This window comes from Kogia breviceps, chromosome 13 (genome assembly GCF_026419965.1).
Source record: "Kogia breviceps isolate mKogBre1 chromosome 13, mKogBre1 haplotype 1, whole genome shotgun sequence".
In the NCBI taxonomy this organism is placed as follows: Eukaryota; Metazoa; Chordata; class Mammalia; order Artiodactyla; family Physeteridae; genus Kogia; species Kogia breviceps.
Window position 1 is genome coordinate 83201366 of NC_081322.1, and position 17376 is coordinate 83218741.

At 48.6% G+C, this 17376-nt stretch overlaps 1 protein-coding gene across 3 annotated transcripts in view; it reads left to right on the forward strand.

Annotated features, from left to right (window-relative positions):
- The window catches only part of TULP4 (TUB like protein 4), a 223230-nt gene that overhangs the window by 195487 nt on the left and 10367 nt on the right, over positions 1–17376 (forward strand). For all 3 annotated transcript variants that reach the window (XM_067011103.1, XM_059083531.2, XM_067011104.1), the window contains 5 exons: positions 333–567; positions 7433–7577; positions 10239–10383; positions 12445–12538; positions 16032–16175. In XM_067011103.1, coding sequence (XP_066867204.1) covers positions 333–567; positions 7433–7577; positions 10239–10383; positions 12445–12538; positions 16032–16175 — 763 coding nt within the window. The remainder of the gene's footprint in view (positions 1–332; positions 568–7432; positions 7578–10238; positions 10384–12444; positions 12539–16031; positions 16176–17376) is intronic.

Below are 17376 nucleotides of genomic sequence, written 5' to 3' on the forward strand. Positions count from 1 at the left end.
AATGCACGGGCCCAGGCTTGTCTTATCCCCCGGAGATTCCAGTTTCATTGTCTGAGGCAGGATCCTGGCTTAGGTATTTTTTGAAAGCCCCCAGGAGATTCTTTTTTTTCCCTTTGGTCATACCACGCGGCTTGTGGGATCTCAGTTCCCTGACCCGGGATTGAACCCGGGCCCCAGCAGTGAAAGCGCCAAGTCCTAACCGCTGGCATTCTGACACACACCAAGCACTGCACGTCCCTGTTTCATGGCACATAGTTAACCCTTCCTGAGCTGCAGCCAGTGCAGAGTATCAGTGGTGCCCACACTCTCTTCCTTCTGTGTCCTGCCTCCAGCCCCCAATTCCAGACCCCAGCAACATGCGAGACTTCGTCAGCTACCCATCGACCGGTAGCGAGCGTCTGCACTGCACCATGAAGCGCACAGAGGACGACCCCGAGGTGGGCGGCCCCTGCTACACGCTCTACCTGGAGCACCTGGGCGGGCTCGTGCCCATCCTCAAGGGGCGGCGCATCAGCAAGTTGCGGCCCGAGTTCGTCATCATGGACCCGCGGACAGATGGCAGATCAGGTGGGGCCCCCTCCCCCGGAGGCACTGAAGCCCTGTCGGGTGTGGTTGTGGAATAGCCTTCCTGGCGAGCTGTGGCGGGGGGGGGAGGGGGAAGCCTGTGGATGAAATGTGAGCCTGTCCTGGCTGGCGAGGAGCATCCCTGAAGCTGCTCCATTTCCAAAAATCCCGTTAAAGTTAATGACTCTCTTAAAGTACTTTCTGATGGGTTTTTAACAGCGTTTTGTACGGCTTCCGTGTGGCCCGGGCTGTAGAGGCCGCGCGTTCTCCAGTCGCGGAAAGCTGGCAGAGGCCTTCTGGAAATGGCGACTTCCTCTGTCGGTTACTCATCAGGTGTTCACTGAAGACCTTCGTGTGCTGTGGAGGCCATCGGAGAGTAGTAGTGAGGTGCTGTCCCCGCCCCCCAGAGGGCGCGATAGAACTGACGTTGTCGGGCCTTCGGCCTGCTCCCCGGCCTCCCGCTAGCACCTTGCTTCTAGCCGGCCGCCAAGGAAAATGCTTGTAGACTTTTTGGCGTGGTGAACCACCCCTGCCTTCCAGAAACCCTCCTAGACTGGTCTTCATGACTCGCTGGCACGTCCAGGTGCTCTCTGCGTGCTCCTCTCTGGGAGCCTCGAGGGGAGGAACCATGTTCTTTTTGTTGGTACCGTGTGTGCTAGCCCGGGCCCCCCCCCCCCCCCCCCGGTGACTGGCACGGCCTGCATGTCCCCGACAGCAGGACCTGCCGGCCCGAAGGTGTTGCCGCCTCCCTGTGGAGTCTTGCCCGCCTCCCTGTCCCTCGGGGCCCCCGGTGGTTGTCACGCCAGGGCTCTGTCTGGCCCCCGAATCCCGGGGGCCTGCGGGGAGGGAACTGAGTCGTCGTGGTACCCCCAGGGCCTGGCACGCACCTGACCTTGAAACGACACGAGCTGAATTGGGTTTGTTTCCATTAGTTCATCTTTATTCTCTCCCTTTCCCGCCTCCCACTCACGCTCCTGCCCATTAGACAGGGCTCTGCCCCTCGTAATGTCCCCAAAGCTACAGGTCGTGGCTAGTGTCACAGTGCAGTGGGCTTTCTCAGCCTCCTTTTGCCCCTCTAGTGTTTTATATAGTCAGTCCACCTCTGTCTGCTTTTCTTTATTCACTCAGCATCGGTGGCAACATTCTGCTACCAATGTTACTGTATAAAATTGAAAGCAGTACAACTGTACTTACTTAGTCAGTTTTTTGTCTTCAGGAGCAGGGAGAGCAAGGAGGAGGAGTGGAGGCAGGTGAGGAGGCAGGTGAGGCAGGAGGGCAAAGGGAGAAAAACAGGCGAGTGGTGGACGTTAACTTGGAAGGGAAATGTGTTTCAGGGGACGGGACAGAAGAGAGCTGTTGACGGTGCGCGTGGCCGACAAGGGCGCGTGTGGAGAAGGGCTGAGCGGCACACGCGTCCCGGCTGCGCACGGGCCCTCTTGCCTCCCAGGTTCCTCCCGGGCACGTGACTTCATAGAGCCTGTGCTCAGGTGCCATCTGGAGGGGAACTTGGGTGAAGAGCTTGCTTCTGTTCCCCAGGTGCATAAATTCCCTGCTGAAGAACAGGACAGAAGCTGGGGGGTGGCGGGAGGAGATGTTTTATTTTTGTAGTTAAAAGAAGTTAAAAGTTGTAAAGCACAGTGATTCAATAAGGTGTGTTTGGTGCCTACTTTGTACACCGTCCTTGAATCTCCTGCAGCTGTGAAGCAACGCCAGGGCGTCTCTGCTTTCAAGGAGTTTATAATCCCTTTTGGACTGCAAGACAACACTCGAAAAGTTCATTTAAAAAGTCAAGATTTAAATGCCTTGAGACAAAAATAGAAGATGTGTCACAGGCAGAATATGACTAATTGCCAGCTGAATGGTGAATGTAAACCGGGTGCAGAGGAGGAAAAGCTCCCTGACAGGGAGAAGCCAGGAATTTCTCATCGTGAGGAGCGGATTAACTCTTTCAAACCTCCACATCATTGTTTCTCACATGTGGTCCATGGGCCGCCTCCCTGTAAGTCACCTGGAATACTTACTTAAACAGAGATTCCTGGGCTTGCCCCTTAGATTAACTCAACGGGTCTGGAGGGAAGCCTAGAAATATGCAAATTAATGGGTGTGTAGGTGATTGTTAGGTTCTAAAGTTTGTGATCCACTGTTGTAGATATTCTTCAAGCAACTTAACAGATACGTTCCTCAAAATTACTGCTGTATGTTTTTATAATAGATAACATGAATCCCAATAATTTTTTAAGCAAAAATCCACCAGTTCTCGAAAGGAATCCTTAGAGCTTGCGATGGACTGAATTGTGTGCCACCCAAATTCACATTTTCAAGCCCTAACCCAGTGTTACTGTATTTTGGAGACAGGGCTTTTAGGAGGTAATTAATGCTGTCAGAACGGTGGGCTCCTAATCCGATAGGACTGATAGCTTTCTAAGAAAATGAGGAGGGAGAGCTCACTCGCTTGCGCTCTCTCTCGCGCGCGCTCTCGTTCGCTCTCGCACGCTCTCTCGTTCTCTCGCGCGCTCTCGTTCGCTCTCGCGCGCTCTCGTTCTCCAGCGCGCGCTCCCCCCGCCCCGCCACCGTGTGCACACACCAAGGAGAGGCCATGGGAGCACATAATGAGAAGGTGTGGGTCTGCAAGCCAAGGGCACGGCGGTGCTGGCCCCCTGACCTTGGGACTTCTCAGCCAACAGTACCACACAAGCCTCTCGCTCCCTTTTCCTGTAGGTGTGTGGAGAACCCTAATACAGACTGTAGTACTGAGAAGTGGGGTGCTGCTGGAACAGAAACCTGAAGATGTGGAAGCAACTTTGGCGCTGGGCCCTGGGTAGAGGCTGGAGGAGTTCTGAGGGACACCTTGGAAATAGGAAGTTAGGGTGATTTCTGGTGAAGTCTCGGGCTGAGTGAGGAGCATGTAATTGGAAACTGTAGGAAAGTGACTCTTGTTATAAAGTGGCAGGGAGCGTGGCTGAAGTGTGTCCTGGTGTTTTGTGGAAGATAAAACTTGCAAGCGAGTGAAACTGGATCTTTACCCCCTGGAGATTTCTAAGTGGTTTGGAAGGAGTGGCTTGGTTTGTCTGGACTGTTAGAATAAAACGAGAAAGGGGAGGACGAATTGAAGAAGGAACTGTTAAGTACAAAGGAACCAGAACTTGAAGATTTGGAAAATTCTCAGCCTTTCCACACAGGACGAGATGAAGGCAGGCTGTTGGACATCTTGGATTTGCCAGGATGGGATGAGAGAGCTGTTTGTAGGAACGTACTCTGTTCTTCAAGAGGGAAAATGACCCCAGTGGCGATTCAGAGGTCAGCAGGGCCACTGCCTCGGTTTCAACAGGCAAGACGGCCTCAGCCCAGAGCCTTGAACCCCAGCCCAGCGTGCCACGGAGGTGACAGAGTATTGAACCAAAGGGGATTATTCCTGAGCCTTAAGATCTAATGGAATTCCCCTTACTAGGTTTTGGACTTGCTTAGGACCCATCACCCTTTCTTTCTTTCCTTTTTCTCCTCCCTTTTGGAATAGGAGTCCCTCTCCTGTGCCTGTCCCACAGCTGTATTTTGGATGCACATAAGTTGTCTGCTTTCACTGGTTCACAGCTGGAAAGAAATTTTGCCTCAGTGTGAATCGTACCTTGCATTTCACCCACATCTGATTTAGATGATATTTACATGAGACCTTGGGCTTTAGATGAGAGCGTTGATGCTGGTATGAGGTAATAAGACTTAGGGGTCTGTTGGGATGGGATGAGTGTATTTTGCATGGGAGCTTGCCCTGAATTTGAGTGGGGCAGCAGGGGTGGGATGCTGTGGACTCCGTTTGGAGTTCGGGCTCTTAGGGGTAATTAAGGTTGAATGAGGCTGTTGTAAGCGTGGGGTCCTGATCCAGTAGGACTGGTGGCCTTGTAAGACGAAGGGAAGGAAGAGATCTCTCTCTCTCTCTCTCTCTCTCCCCCTCTCTCCCTCTCTCCCTCCCTCCCTCCCTCCCTCTCTCTCCCTCCCTCCCTCTCTCTCCCCCAACATGCACGCACTGAGGAAAGTCCTCGTGAGGACACAGTGCAGAGGGGACCATCGGCAAGAAAGGAAGAGAGCTCTCACCAGAACCTGACCTTGCAGGCACCTTTATCTTGGACTTCCAGCCTCCCAAACTGAGAAAATAAATTTCTGTTGTTTAAGCCCATGTCCGGTATTTTTGCCACAGGCCTCTTGCCATAGACACCTTTGCTGTGAAAAATAAAATAACTGATTGACACTTTGGTTTGACAGTTTGGTTTCGGCTGGTTGAAATGCACTAGCATTTCTCCCAGTTAGCGACGTTACTGATGGCTTTATTGGGCTGACAGATGACGATGATTTGCCCCGAGAGTTGGTTTCTTATTTTGAAACACACTACGTTGGAGGAGAAGGAAGCCGAGGGCCTCAAAGGTGCAGAGCTGAACCCATGTTTCTTGTAGAACTTTGGAACATCTATCAGCGGACCTGGCACCGTATGCCAAGAACAAGAACAACAGTGTAGGGGCTTTCCCAGCTCAACACAAAGCTCAGCCACAAATATGCAGCCTCGTATTTGGAAACCAGTATCTCTCTCTCTCTTTTTTTTTTTTTTGGCTGCACCGTGCAGCATGTGGGATCTTAGTACCCCTACCAAGGATTGAACCTGTGCCCCCTGCAGTGGAAGGGTGGATTCTTAACCACTGGACCACCAGGGAAGTCCCAACATATATCTGTTAATGAAGGAAGAAATTTGGCAAGAAAAAAAAATGTGCAGTGTCAAATGAGGAGACAAATAAACAAGCAAAAAAAAAAAAAAAAAATATGAACAAAAGACTTGGAAGACAAGTGCTTAGTTACAACACACAAAATAAAATCAGTTATTTGCACAGTGTTGCCATGAATCAATACACATCTTAAATGCATTCACATATTTTGTATTTCACAATAAAGTCTATAATTTTGTTACTTCCCATGTTTTATTATGTCCTTTCTAATGTTCCCCTTCCATATTTTATTATTTTTTATGACGAAATTATACACTAGGGAGGCAGCTAATAAAGTAATTACGAATGTTTGTGCCCCCATCCCAAAAAAGGATTCAGGTGTTGAAATTCTGACGCCCAGTGAGATGGTATTAGGAGATGTGGCCTTTGGGAGGTGATTAGGTCATGAGGGCAGAGCCTTTATAATCATGAGATTAGTGCCTTATAAAAGAGCCTGCAGGAGGATCCCTGGCCCCTTCTGCCACGTGAGGACATGGTGAGAGGTCAGCAGTCTACAGTCCCGAAGAGGGCATGACCAGAACCCGGCCATGTTGGTACCCTGACCTTGGACTTCCAGCCTCTAAAACTGCAAGACAGTAATTTCTGTTGTTTATAAGGCACGCAGTGTGTGGTATTTTGTTACAGCAGCCCGAACAGACTTAAGACTTCAGTGAAGGAAACGAGCAAACGGTATGGTGTGTAGCAGTGGTTAACAAGTGTAGGTCAGTGTTGAGTTGTGTTACTGAACTTGCTCAGGTCTGTGGACTGGCTCTGTGCTCATGAACACACGGAAGTGTTCTGTGAGCTCACATGCCTGTTTGAATCATGGCCAAGCTTCCTTTGATCCAGGAATAATTTGCGATTAATTATAAATGAAGTAATAGAAAGCACTGCTCGGGGCGCGGTGGAACTCAGACGCACAGCGCTCTGGCTTGCTGGGTGCCAGAGCTGTGCGTCTTGATTCAGGCAGCAGTTTAAGGGGGTGAGGTAGTGACGGGCTGGGCATCAGCAGCCTCCCCGCCGAGTTGTTCTGCTTTACCTCCTGTGGCCTCAGAGAGGCCCCTGTGCACAGACGTCATCTCCACATGCTTAGAAACTTAGCGCCGAGCTTGGATTAACAGACTCATCCTTTCCAGTATAAACAGCCCTTTGGAACCATCTGATCACTCACATTCTATAAATTAGTTCATGGGCCTTTTTCTACTACCTGGCAAGGCTCTTGGAGCCTGGAGGGATGAGGCTTTGTCAGCAAAGTGAGTCTGAAGAACGGGGTACTTCCAGTGAGGGCAGAGCTGAGTTTTGGGGGGTGAGGGGCGTGAGGGGGTGAGGAAGGCAGCAAAGGAGAAGGGATTTGGGGAGGATGTTAAATGTGAACTTCGTCTGCTCTGCTGTTCGGTGACAGCCAGCTCTATGCACATCACCTTCTGCCTGACGGCCAACTGGCCCCCATAGAGGCCCCTCAGCGGAGCCCACAGCTGCCGCCTAGTGTTCTGCTGCATGGGTCTCCTTCCAGCCATTGCTCGAAGCAAGGCAGCAGCTCCGGCAGGAGGAAGAGCCAAGGCTCACTGGCAACCTTGTGGCACTTCCAAGACCACCTGGCATCCAGACGTAAACTTCTGGGAGTCCCTGAAACAGACCTGACATGGGTCTTAGTCCAGAGTAGGCCTGGAACCAACAGGGGTCTTCCTAGGTCCCAGGCCAGCAGCAGGCCCTCAGGGGAGTCACTGAGTCAGCAAGCCCCCTGCTTGGCGTGGGTTCCGGGAATGCCGCAAGCCTGTGTGGCCCCAGATGGATGCCTGGTGTGTCAGGAGGCGCAACAGCACAGCCGTTTTGGCTCCAGCCTTCCGCACAGTAAACGGGGCCAGACTGTATTGTACATTCCAGAGGCATTAAAATTCATGCCCATTTTGATAGCAGTAGAAGTAAGTGCCTACTTTTGCTTAGGAAATGTAAGAGCATAAAAAGGTAGATGGAAAACAATGTCCTGCTCCTTTCTGTTTCAACCTCTGGACTTAAACTGATGGCCTGGTAGAGTCAGTCTGTCCTCTGGTTTCTAGTAACGACCATTGTTAGGGTCTAATTGACATCACTTCCCTAAATTTTGCTGATTGGTGTCTTACCAGATGAAATCTATGGAAACAGCTTGATTTCCACGATGATTGACAGCTGCAACTGCTCAGACTCCAGTGACATTGAACTGAGTGATGACTGGGCTGCCAAGAAGTCTCCCAAAATCTCCCGAGCTAGCAAGTCACCCAAACTCCCAAGGTAACTTCGGTCTTTAGGGGTGCGCTCCCTTTTTTTGTGTCTCCAGAGGTGTGTCTGTCGTGTCTGCAGCAGAATCCCACTGAAACCAGCAGCTGAACGGCACGGCCAGAGGGCGTCGTCGCCTTTCATCTGGAAGATCTGCCCGCAGTGATCACAGCTTCCTTCATCCTTGCCTTCGGGATAGAAAGAGACATGCAGTAGGAAGTCTTGCTAAACCCGCAGAACTTCCAAGCGTGCTTAGCACTGATGGTGGGTGGCGTGCAGCGGCCATAGCCAGGGAGCTTGTTTTACCTTCCAGTTTGAGAAAAGTAAGACAGATGTGTTTACAGGGTATGTAATGTGTTAAAGAAAATGCAAAAATACATGCCTGTAATTCTGTAATAGGGAAAAAATAGCGAACTAAAAAAAAATAGATCCTCGGGTTTGTCCTAAGGAGTGGCCGAGAGCTGAGAGGAGGTGGAAGGGCCTACGGTGTTGTAGGTAAGAAACCCCGCGTGCCCCATCCTGGCTGCCCAGCCCGGACGCCACTTTCCTTACCTATGGAAGTTAAAGGGTGGACCGGATCTTCACCGAGGTCCTTCTGTGATGCTGTGCAAAACCAAGGTATAACTCACATGCAGGTAGAGTCCCGCCCAATCTTAAACACATAAGCACGCTGTAGTTGATAAACCAGTGTATCCACCACCCAGTTGAAGATGAGATTTCCGTCACCCTGGAGAGTTCCCTGGGCCTTTCCTGTTCGACATCTGCTCCCTAGAGTAATCACCGTCTGACTTCTATTGCCGTAGGTTGGTTTTGCTTGTTCTTGAACTTCATATAGATGGCGTCAAACAATACATGCTCTTTTTTTTTTTTTTTTGGCTTTTTTGCTCAACATAACGATTTTGATTCATGCATGTCGTTGCGTATATCAACAGTTTCCCTTTTTTGCTCTATGAAATTCCCTTGTTACGAAATACTATAATGTATTCCATTTACCAATTGATGGATATTTGGTAGTTTCTACTTTGGAGCTATTATGAATAAAAACCACTGTAGACGTTCCTGTACAAGACTTTCTGGGGACATATGCACTTGTTTACCCCTGGTATATACTTAGGAGGGGAGTTGCAGGGCCATGGGGTAGACATATGTTTAACTTTATGGAAAACTGCCGAACAGTATTCCTAGGTGCCTGTACCATTTTAAATTCCCACCAGCAGTGTATGACAGTTCTCACTGCTTCCATTCTCACCTGCAGTTGAAGGTCACTTAAAAAATTGTGTGCACTTTGGTGGGTGGGAAGTGGTATTTGGTTGTATCGGGTTGGCCAAAAAATTCGTTTGGGTTTTCCCATATGATCTTATGGGAAACCTGAACAAACTTTTTGGCCAACCCAATAGTTTAATCCTAGTTATCTCCAGTGATTGATGATGCTAAGCAGGTTTTCATATGTTTGTTGGCCATTTGGGTATCTTCTTTTGTGTTTTCTAACTATGAGTCCTTTGGCAGATAATATGGATTATCATATAATCTAATATCTGAATTTCTTCTTTTATGATTAGTGCTTTTTTTTGTCCTGTTTAGGAAATCTTTGTCTACCCTAAGGTCATGAAGACATTCTTCTGTTCTCTTCTGGATGCTTTGTAAAGTTTTAGCTTTCACATTTCGCTCTCAGATTAATTTTATACCGCAGATTTAATTTTTGTGTATATATGATTTAGGGGTAAATGTTTGTTTTTTTCCCCACGTAGATATCCATTTGCTCTAGCAACCTGATTGATTTCTTTTTTCATCTTTATTCTAAGCTTGTTAATTTGCAAATTAGATTATGAAATTTCCTACACTTCTGCAGTGTTTCCACTTTTCCTATTACTTAAGCAGAGAGGCCATTTAACACATAAGTAGTCAAATCCTTCACGTGTAAATGTCCATTTGAAGTTCCTGGGTGTGGCAGTCTCCAGAGCTGGTCCTCCTTCCTTCCGTCTTTCCCAGCGTTGAATCCCCTACACAGCAGCCAGGCTGGTTGTCCTCGCACGGAGATTTAACCAGCTCTGTCCCCCTCAGCCCTAGGTATCTTATCAAGCTCTCAAGCAGCATATGTGAGGCTTAATGGTTTTCCTTCATAGAACGCCATCAACCTTACCATGTTCATTTTTATAATACTCTCTTCGAGGTAGATTGGCATTAAACAAGTATGTTCCCCATATCATAAGCATAGGAAATGAAGACAAACTTTATTTTAGATCTGCGGATCTAATTTAAGTATTGCAGGTGGTGGAATGTTAGATAAGTCTGTTGAGTTCCAAACATTACGTATTAGGAGTTGTGAAGTCAACTGTGGTCTTCAGGTGAGAAATAACTCTTCCCACCCACCATTTAAACCCCCGGCAGAAGGCATTTCTAAACATAACTCTTTGTCAATAGGAAGTAAAAGTTAATTCTCAGGGGTTCCTTACAAATGAATCACTTCATCTAATCACAGTATACTTTAAATATATGCTATTTGATATACGAGTCTGTCCTTCTTTCCTCGTGTTCATAAGGCAAAAGCAGGTGGGAGGGACTTGATTAAATTAAGGGCCCAGCCTCTGAGAGAGTGGACACCACGGGGGACTGCTGGAAAGTGAGGAGGGTCCGGGAGCGCCGGTGGGCGCCTGACCTGTGGCCTCGTCTCCGCAGGATCAACATCGAGGCTCGGAAGTCCCCCAAGCTGTCGCGTGCGGCTCAGGAGATATCCCGGTCTCCTCGCCTGCCCATGCGCAAGCCGTCCATCGGCTCGCCCAGCCTGACGCGGAGGGAGTTTCCCTTTGAAGACATCACTCAGGTAGTGTCTTGAGCCCCGCCACGCACCCCTCCTCGTGTGTGCATGACAGCGGCCGAGCCCTCGGGACTGTCTCCGTGCCTGGGATGGCAGTGCCCGACACGGGCGCCCTGGAGAAGAGCCCTGGTTGCCCTCCTCGGTGCCCCCGCCACCTCTTCATCCCGCTGACCTTCCTCCCACCTCGGGCATCCCTGCTGCTGCCACGAGAACCTTCTCCCAGGCAGCTCTGCTTGAGACATATCTTCATGTCCACCTCTGCTCCCTCAAACCGCTCCTGACCCCTCAGTGACTCCCAGTGTCTACGGGAGCCCAGCCCCGGCTGCGGCCCCTCAGTCTGGCCTGCCTGTCTCCCTCCTGGTCCCCCTCACCCTGGGGGCCGCAGCCTCATCGTTGACTGGCCTCTTCCCACCTTTGTGCCTTTGTTCTGCCTGCGTCTCCATCTCCGGGTCAACGGGCCCATCCTCTCGTCTCCTCCCTCTTGTTTCTGCCTTCACGCTTCCAGATATAAGTTCACCTCCGTGCCGAAGCCTTCCTTCGCTGACTCAGCCAGAGTAACCCCAAAGCATGTTGTTTATAGCTCCCTTATAACATTTCTCAGTGACTCTCTGTCTGCAGATAATTACAAGCCTGATCTCCTCCATTAGGTTATGAGCTCTCTTGAGTGAGTGTGTGTGTGTGTGTGGGCGGGGCTGGGGGGTGTGTGAGTGTAATTGAGCTACAACACTATGTTAGTTGTTCCAGGTGTACAACATAGTGATTTGATACTTTTATACATTTCAAAATGGTGACTATGATAAATCTAGTTACTGTCTGTCACCATACAAAGTTATTCCAATATTATTGACTGTAGTCTCCATGCTATACATTTCATCCTTGTGATTTATTTATTTTGTAACTGGAATTGTAGCTCTTAATCTCCCTCACCTGTTTCACTCATCCCCCTCCCCTCCCCTCTGGCAACCACCTGTTTGTTCTCCATGAGTCTGTTTCTGTTGTGTTGTGTTTGTTCATTTGGTTTGTTTCTTACAGTCCACATGTAAGTGAAATCATACAGTATTTGCCTTTCTCTGTCTTATTTCACTTAGCATATATACCCTCTAGGTCTATCCATGTTGTTAAAATGGCAAGATTTCGTTCTGTGTTATGGCTGAGTCATATTCCTCTGTGTGTGTGCGTGTGTGTGTGTGTGCGTGTGTGTGCGTGCGTGCACGCGTATACCGCAGCTCTTTATCCATTCATCTATTGATGGGTACTTCGGTTGCTCCCACATCTTGATTATTTTAAATAATACTGCTATGAACTTTGCGGTGCACATATCTTTTCAAATTAGTGTTTTGGGAGTTTCATTTTCAGAACAATACCCAGAAATGGAATTGCCGAATCATATGGTACGTTCTATTTTTAGTTTTTTGAGCAACCTCCACACTGTTTCCCACAGTGGCTACACCAGTTTGCATTTCTACCACCAGTGCTGGAGGGTTCCCTTTTCTTGAGGAGCTAGATTTTATTCGTCTTTATTATTGCCTTTGCACATGCGCAAACACACACCCTACACATATGTGTGGTTTGCGCACAGTGATAACTTTTTAAGTTTTTTGAAATTTAATTGAATGAAAAACCATAATTGGGTGGTCTCAGGACATACTGGTATCAATGCAACTGATATTTCCGGGAGAAATATCAAGGCTAAGCATGGAGTCAGAGCTTGGTACCTTGTGTAATAGATCAGTGACCGGGGCAAAAGGAGAGGTGAAGAAAAATGTGCCCACGTCACTTCTGTGACCTTTCTAACCTACCCACACACGGGCACGCTGGGACACCACCTGCCCCTCGCTCCCAGACCCAAGAATCAACAGCCCGTGAGCCACCACTTAAAAACAGGGCCTGGCATGCTCTAGTCGGCGTCTGGTATTGAAAACGGTGGCATGATACAGAGAATGAATGTCTCTGTCAGTGCCCACCAGCGACTTTTTAAGCAAAAAGTGTTGGCATGCTTACTTCTTAAGTGATTGATAGAAAATATGGAAAGAGATTGTGGTTTTTCTTCTTTTTTCCCCCCCACAGCACAACTATCTTGCTCAGGTCACGTCTAATATCTGGGGAACCAAATTTAAGATCGTGGGCTTGGCTGCTTTCCTGCCAACCAACCTCGGTGCAGGTAAGCACTGCATGCATCCCAGCTGGAATTCAGGCTGAGAAGTCAGTTTTGACCTCCAGTGGCCTAAAGTAAAACACGAGCTCTTCCGACACCAAAAGATTAGCATGTACTTTACCTCCAAAGTTTAACATCCAGGTTAGCCACCATGATTTTGTAAAAATTAGAATTACTGGTCTAATTGGTTTTTGTGGGTTTTTTTGCCAGTGGTGCTTTCATTTTTTTCTATAAGCCCTGACTGATAAAAATGACAGAAATAACCAAAAGCTCTGATAGGTTTCTGGTTATTTTGGTTTCTGGCCTTTTACCATGGGCACATTTTGGTACGTGTGTCTTTAGGTTCTTGAGGCAAAAGAAACTTCTGAAGAAAGTCGAGAAGAGAGCATTGGAGGCTATTAGAACACGTTGGCTGACTATTAGTACAGTTCTTAGTGGTAAATCTTTGTAGATTTCATTTCTAAGTACCAGATAAATATCCTGTCTGTTGGAAGCTTGAGACATCGGGGAAAATGGAACCAACGGAGGACAGAGCTGGGCGAGAACCCAGAGTGTGCGTCCTCCTCGGTACCCGGCTTGAGTGAGTAGCACTAATGTGTCGCTTTTACTCTGGGCCAGTGAGGGAGGGAGATGACAGAGGTCCTTTTCCAAGTGGCTTCCTCCTGACAGCACAGCCCTGTGTGGGCTGAGCAGCTGTGTTGTCCCCCACCTTGTGGGGTGGCCTGATCATTTGACATGCACACACCTCTCCAGAAGGCCGCCTCGGCCAGCCTATGGCCGCTGGCCCCATCTTGAATGTGCTATGTGTAACCTACTCAAAATGTTTTTGTTTTTTTAAAATTCTGAATCTGCCTATTAGAGCTGTCTCAAACACAGGTCCTTTAAAATAAATCTTGCAAAGCAGACATTAAAAGATATGTTGCTGTGTATGTATCTTCAGAGGCTTATTAAGTAGTGCTGCAGGTGGATTTTTCATTTTGCCGTTATTCAGCTTAAAGGAGAGGAGTAATAAAGGTAAAATATAAAACTGACTTAGGGGCTTCCCTGGTGGCGCAGTGGTTGAGAGTCCGCCTGCCGATGCGGGGGACACGGGTTCGTGCCTCGGTCCGGGAAGATCCCACGTGCCGCGGAGCGGCTGGGCCCGTGAGCCGTGGCCGCTGAGCCTGCGCTTCCGGAGCCTGTGCTCCGCAACGGGAGAGGCCACAGCGGTGAGGCCCGCGTACCGCACACACACACACACACACACACACACACACACAGAAAAAACACTGACTTAGGAAACAAAAGTAGACTATCCCTGTACATAATGCAAAGAAATCTCTTAGGGTATTTTCCACGACCTGGACACCCTCTGCAGAGCACGACAGCCCCGTCTTCCGTAATCCCGCAGCGCACTGCCGGCGTACACGGGGCTTCTGCTGCCTCCGTGTGAGGGTTGCTTGCGATCGTCCACGTGTCAGTACGCTGAGAACTCAGCCATCTGCTGACTATCAACACTGAAAGGAAAGTGAGAATTTACTTACTGGATCTTTTCATTCTTTCTGCCCTTATTTCTTGGGCGTTGAGTAGATCCACGAGTAGGTCAATGAGACCTTAAGATGGGAGGGCGCGTAAGTGCCTTTGAGGCCCATGCTCTGCAGTGTGAGGAATCTGAGTGCCGGAGACCAAAGCCTTTCGTATGACTGTGGTGAAGTCACTGTCCTAGTCATTGACCTTTTTAAAAAGAGGGTTTTAGCTAGTACCATACGTCAAGCAAAGAGAATTTTCCATTTGATTCTACTAGAGAGAAGAAATTAATTCTTGGATTTTAGAAGGTATATTACATATGGGCACCCTATTCAATACTCTGGTAAGCTTACCAGTGTGGATGGAAAGCAAGAAGTCTGTATGGCCTGGCCTGTGGTTATTAAAAGAAGAAAAAAAAAAAAGGGCTTCCCTGGTGGCGCAGTGGTTGAGAATCCGCCTGCCGATGCAGGGGACATGGGTTCGTGCTCCGGTCTGGGAAGATCCCACATGCCGCGGAGCGGCTGGGCCCGTGAGCCATGGCCACTGAGCCTGCGCGTCCGGAGCCTGTGCTCCGCAACGGGAGAGGCCACGGCAGTGAGAGGCCCGCATACCAGGGAAAAAAAAAAAAGAAAAAAAAGTGAGTGCTGTTGGTTCCTTTATATTGGATAATTGGATAATAATTTGTTTCTTTCTATTAGAATGATCTGGCCTGTGAAATTTTCTATTTTTAATTTTTTACATTTCTTAATTTTAAAAATATGGAATAAATTCAAAAGATTTAAAGGAGTATACAGTTAAGCTGTCTCGTCCTCACCCACAGCCACCTAGGTTTCACCCCCCCCCCCCGGAGGCAACTGATATTATTTCTTAATCCCTCCTGAGATTTTAAATTTTATTTCTCTTTGTCAATCTGAATGACAAAGAATAGCACTTTAATGCAGTAATTCTTAAGCTATATGGCCATCTGGAGTTTTTAAGCCGAAATTCATATTCTCTTCTGTGGGCAAGGGAGATGAAAAGGACCTGTAAGGACTGCTGGGTTCGAAAAATCATCTTAGCCCACGCCAGTCCAAGCACCCACCTTACAAAGGTGCTTCGAAAGAGAAAGTCTACTGCTCCCTGGGGCTGCTGGCCAGTCAGCCACCAGGCTGTTGGAGGTGACAGCTGTGGAGATAGGGTTTGGCTTGTTTTAACACAAAACTTAAAATAGTAATAATTAAAGCAACTCTACATATGTCACAGGAAAGAGTAAAAACAGAAAGTTGACGGGGCAATTTCATCCTGATTCTAATCTACCGTGAAACTTAAATTCAGATTCATTATTTTTTTCAGCTTATTTTGTCTCTAAATATTTTAGTTGCAGTCTAGGCCTTCTCTTAAATGTCCCCATTAATCAAAGTAAACCTTAGTATTTAAAGAAAGCATGTGGCAGTTCCCCGTTAAGTATCTATCCTGATCATGAAATTGAAATAGAAAGTAAGATAAGAATTCAGTCCTGAATAAAAGCAGCATTTTATTCCCGCCTGAGTCACGTCACCCCTCGGTCACAGTTGCCTTCAGACAGCTCCTTGATTGCCGGAGATTCCCCTGAGCTCGGCACTCTATTATCACAACCATTTTCACTAAATTATCCTTCTGATTGCAAATGAGATTTTTAAAAAATTTTTTTTTCATACCCAGCTCATTCCAAAAAAGAGTGTAAGTTTTTAACATTTGAACTGTGTGGTTCTGTAGACAAACCTCTGGCAGAGTGGCCGGGCTAGACCGAGAATTTGTTGTCACCGAATCTGCACTGTGTCCGGGGTGGCGGGTCGAGCGCCAGGGGAAGATGCGGAGCTGCCCTCAGGCTCTCAGTCCGCCCGCACAGATCTGTCTTCCGAGGGCAGGGACACCGCAGCCCCATTTCTCTCCCCGTGAGGGACTCTGCTGGCACCCTGGCTGTCCTCTGCCGTGTCTCTGTTGACCGTGCTTTCCTCCTCCTCCTCCCCACCAGTAATCTATAAAACCAGCCTCCTGCATCTCCAGCCGCGGCAGATGACCATCTATCTCCCGGAGGTTCGGAAGATTTCCATGGACTTTGTTAATTTACCTGTCTTCAACCCAAATGTTTTCAGTGAAGATGAAGATGATTTACCAGGTGTGTTCACGCATGTCAGCTGGTTTGTCACAAGCCCACACCCTCGCTTAGTGGGCCGTGTTGGGGGACAGAGTGGTAGTCGTTGAGGGTTACAGCACGTCAGCCTGTGCCTGCTGCCTCAGTGAGGCTGGAAGGCATGTGAGGTGTCACGGCAGGAAGGTCACGTACTGTCACTGGTTTGGGGAGGAGGGGGGCTAGCAGAGCAAGGACGACCGAGCTGGCCGTGAGCGCTTCGACCGCCACCTCGTTTTACCCTCGCGGTGATCCTCCCGGTCACGTGCCCGGACAAAGAGGAGTTAACGGGACCAGTCAGAAATCAGAACCGAAAGAAACCCTGTCTCACGGGCCCACGGGCCCTAGGCCAGCCCTCGTCCTCTCAGCCCCTGCTTAGAGAATGACGTCACACCGATGACCCTATGCCCACGAAGCCCAGTTTCTCAAACCTGCCCCGTCTCCCAGGCAGAAAACCTGTGCATTTCAACATCTCTCTCTTAAGAGCAGTGCAGGTCTCCATGCATAGAATAGAAGCCTGGTATGAGTTAAAAGTAAAATCTGGTACAAGGTTTTAAAATCCCAGTTTACAGATTTTGAAATATCTATAGCATCTTAGGTTAATTTAAGTGCTTTCTAGTCAGGGGGTCCTATTTTGATTAACAGACTAGAATGAATTCTAATTAGTCTCCCAATTATTGTCTGTGACTATTCTCAAAAAAAGTCCACCTGCAACAATTTTATAAACACAGAGATTCCTCTACTTACAACCAAGCAAGGTTCTGAAAGTCTCTGGTTTCCGAGCCAGAGGAACCCTGCATGGGCCACTGACTTTTCCTTTACCTGGTTATTCTCAAACAGAGGGGCTCTCGTCTCGCCAGGGGATGGGCTGGACACTGATCCCAGCTCAGGCTCTGAACGTGGGGCAGTTGTCTGCCTTCTCTCAGCCCAGGTTTTTACCTGTACAATGACTGTGCTTTCTGACAGTAGCCGCCTTTGGTCCTCTGACAATTTACCTCTCCTCACCACGGGTGGAGCAGATGTTCTGGACGCACGCAGTCCTGATGGGCAAGGTCTTGCAACCGTGTTAGCCTGCGGTTTGGCGAGCGTGTAGCCTGTGCCCTGCTAGTTCACAGCCTTGGATCTGGGAGTATCTTTTACACTTTCTTCTTATTGCCTTCCGTTCTCCCAGAACGTGACTGACAGAGCT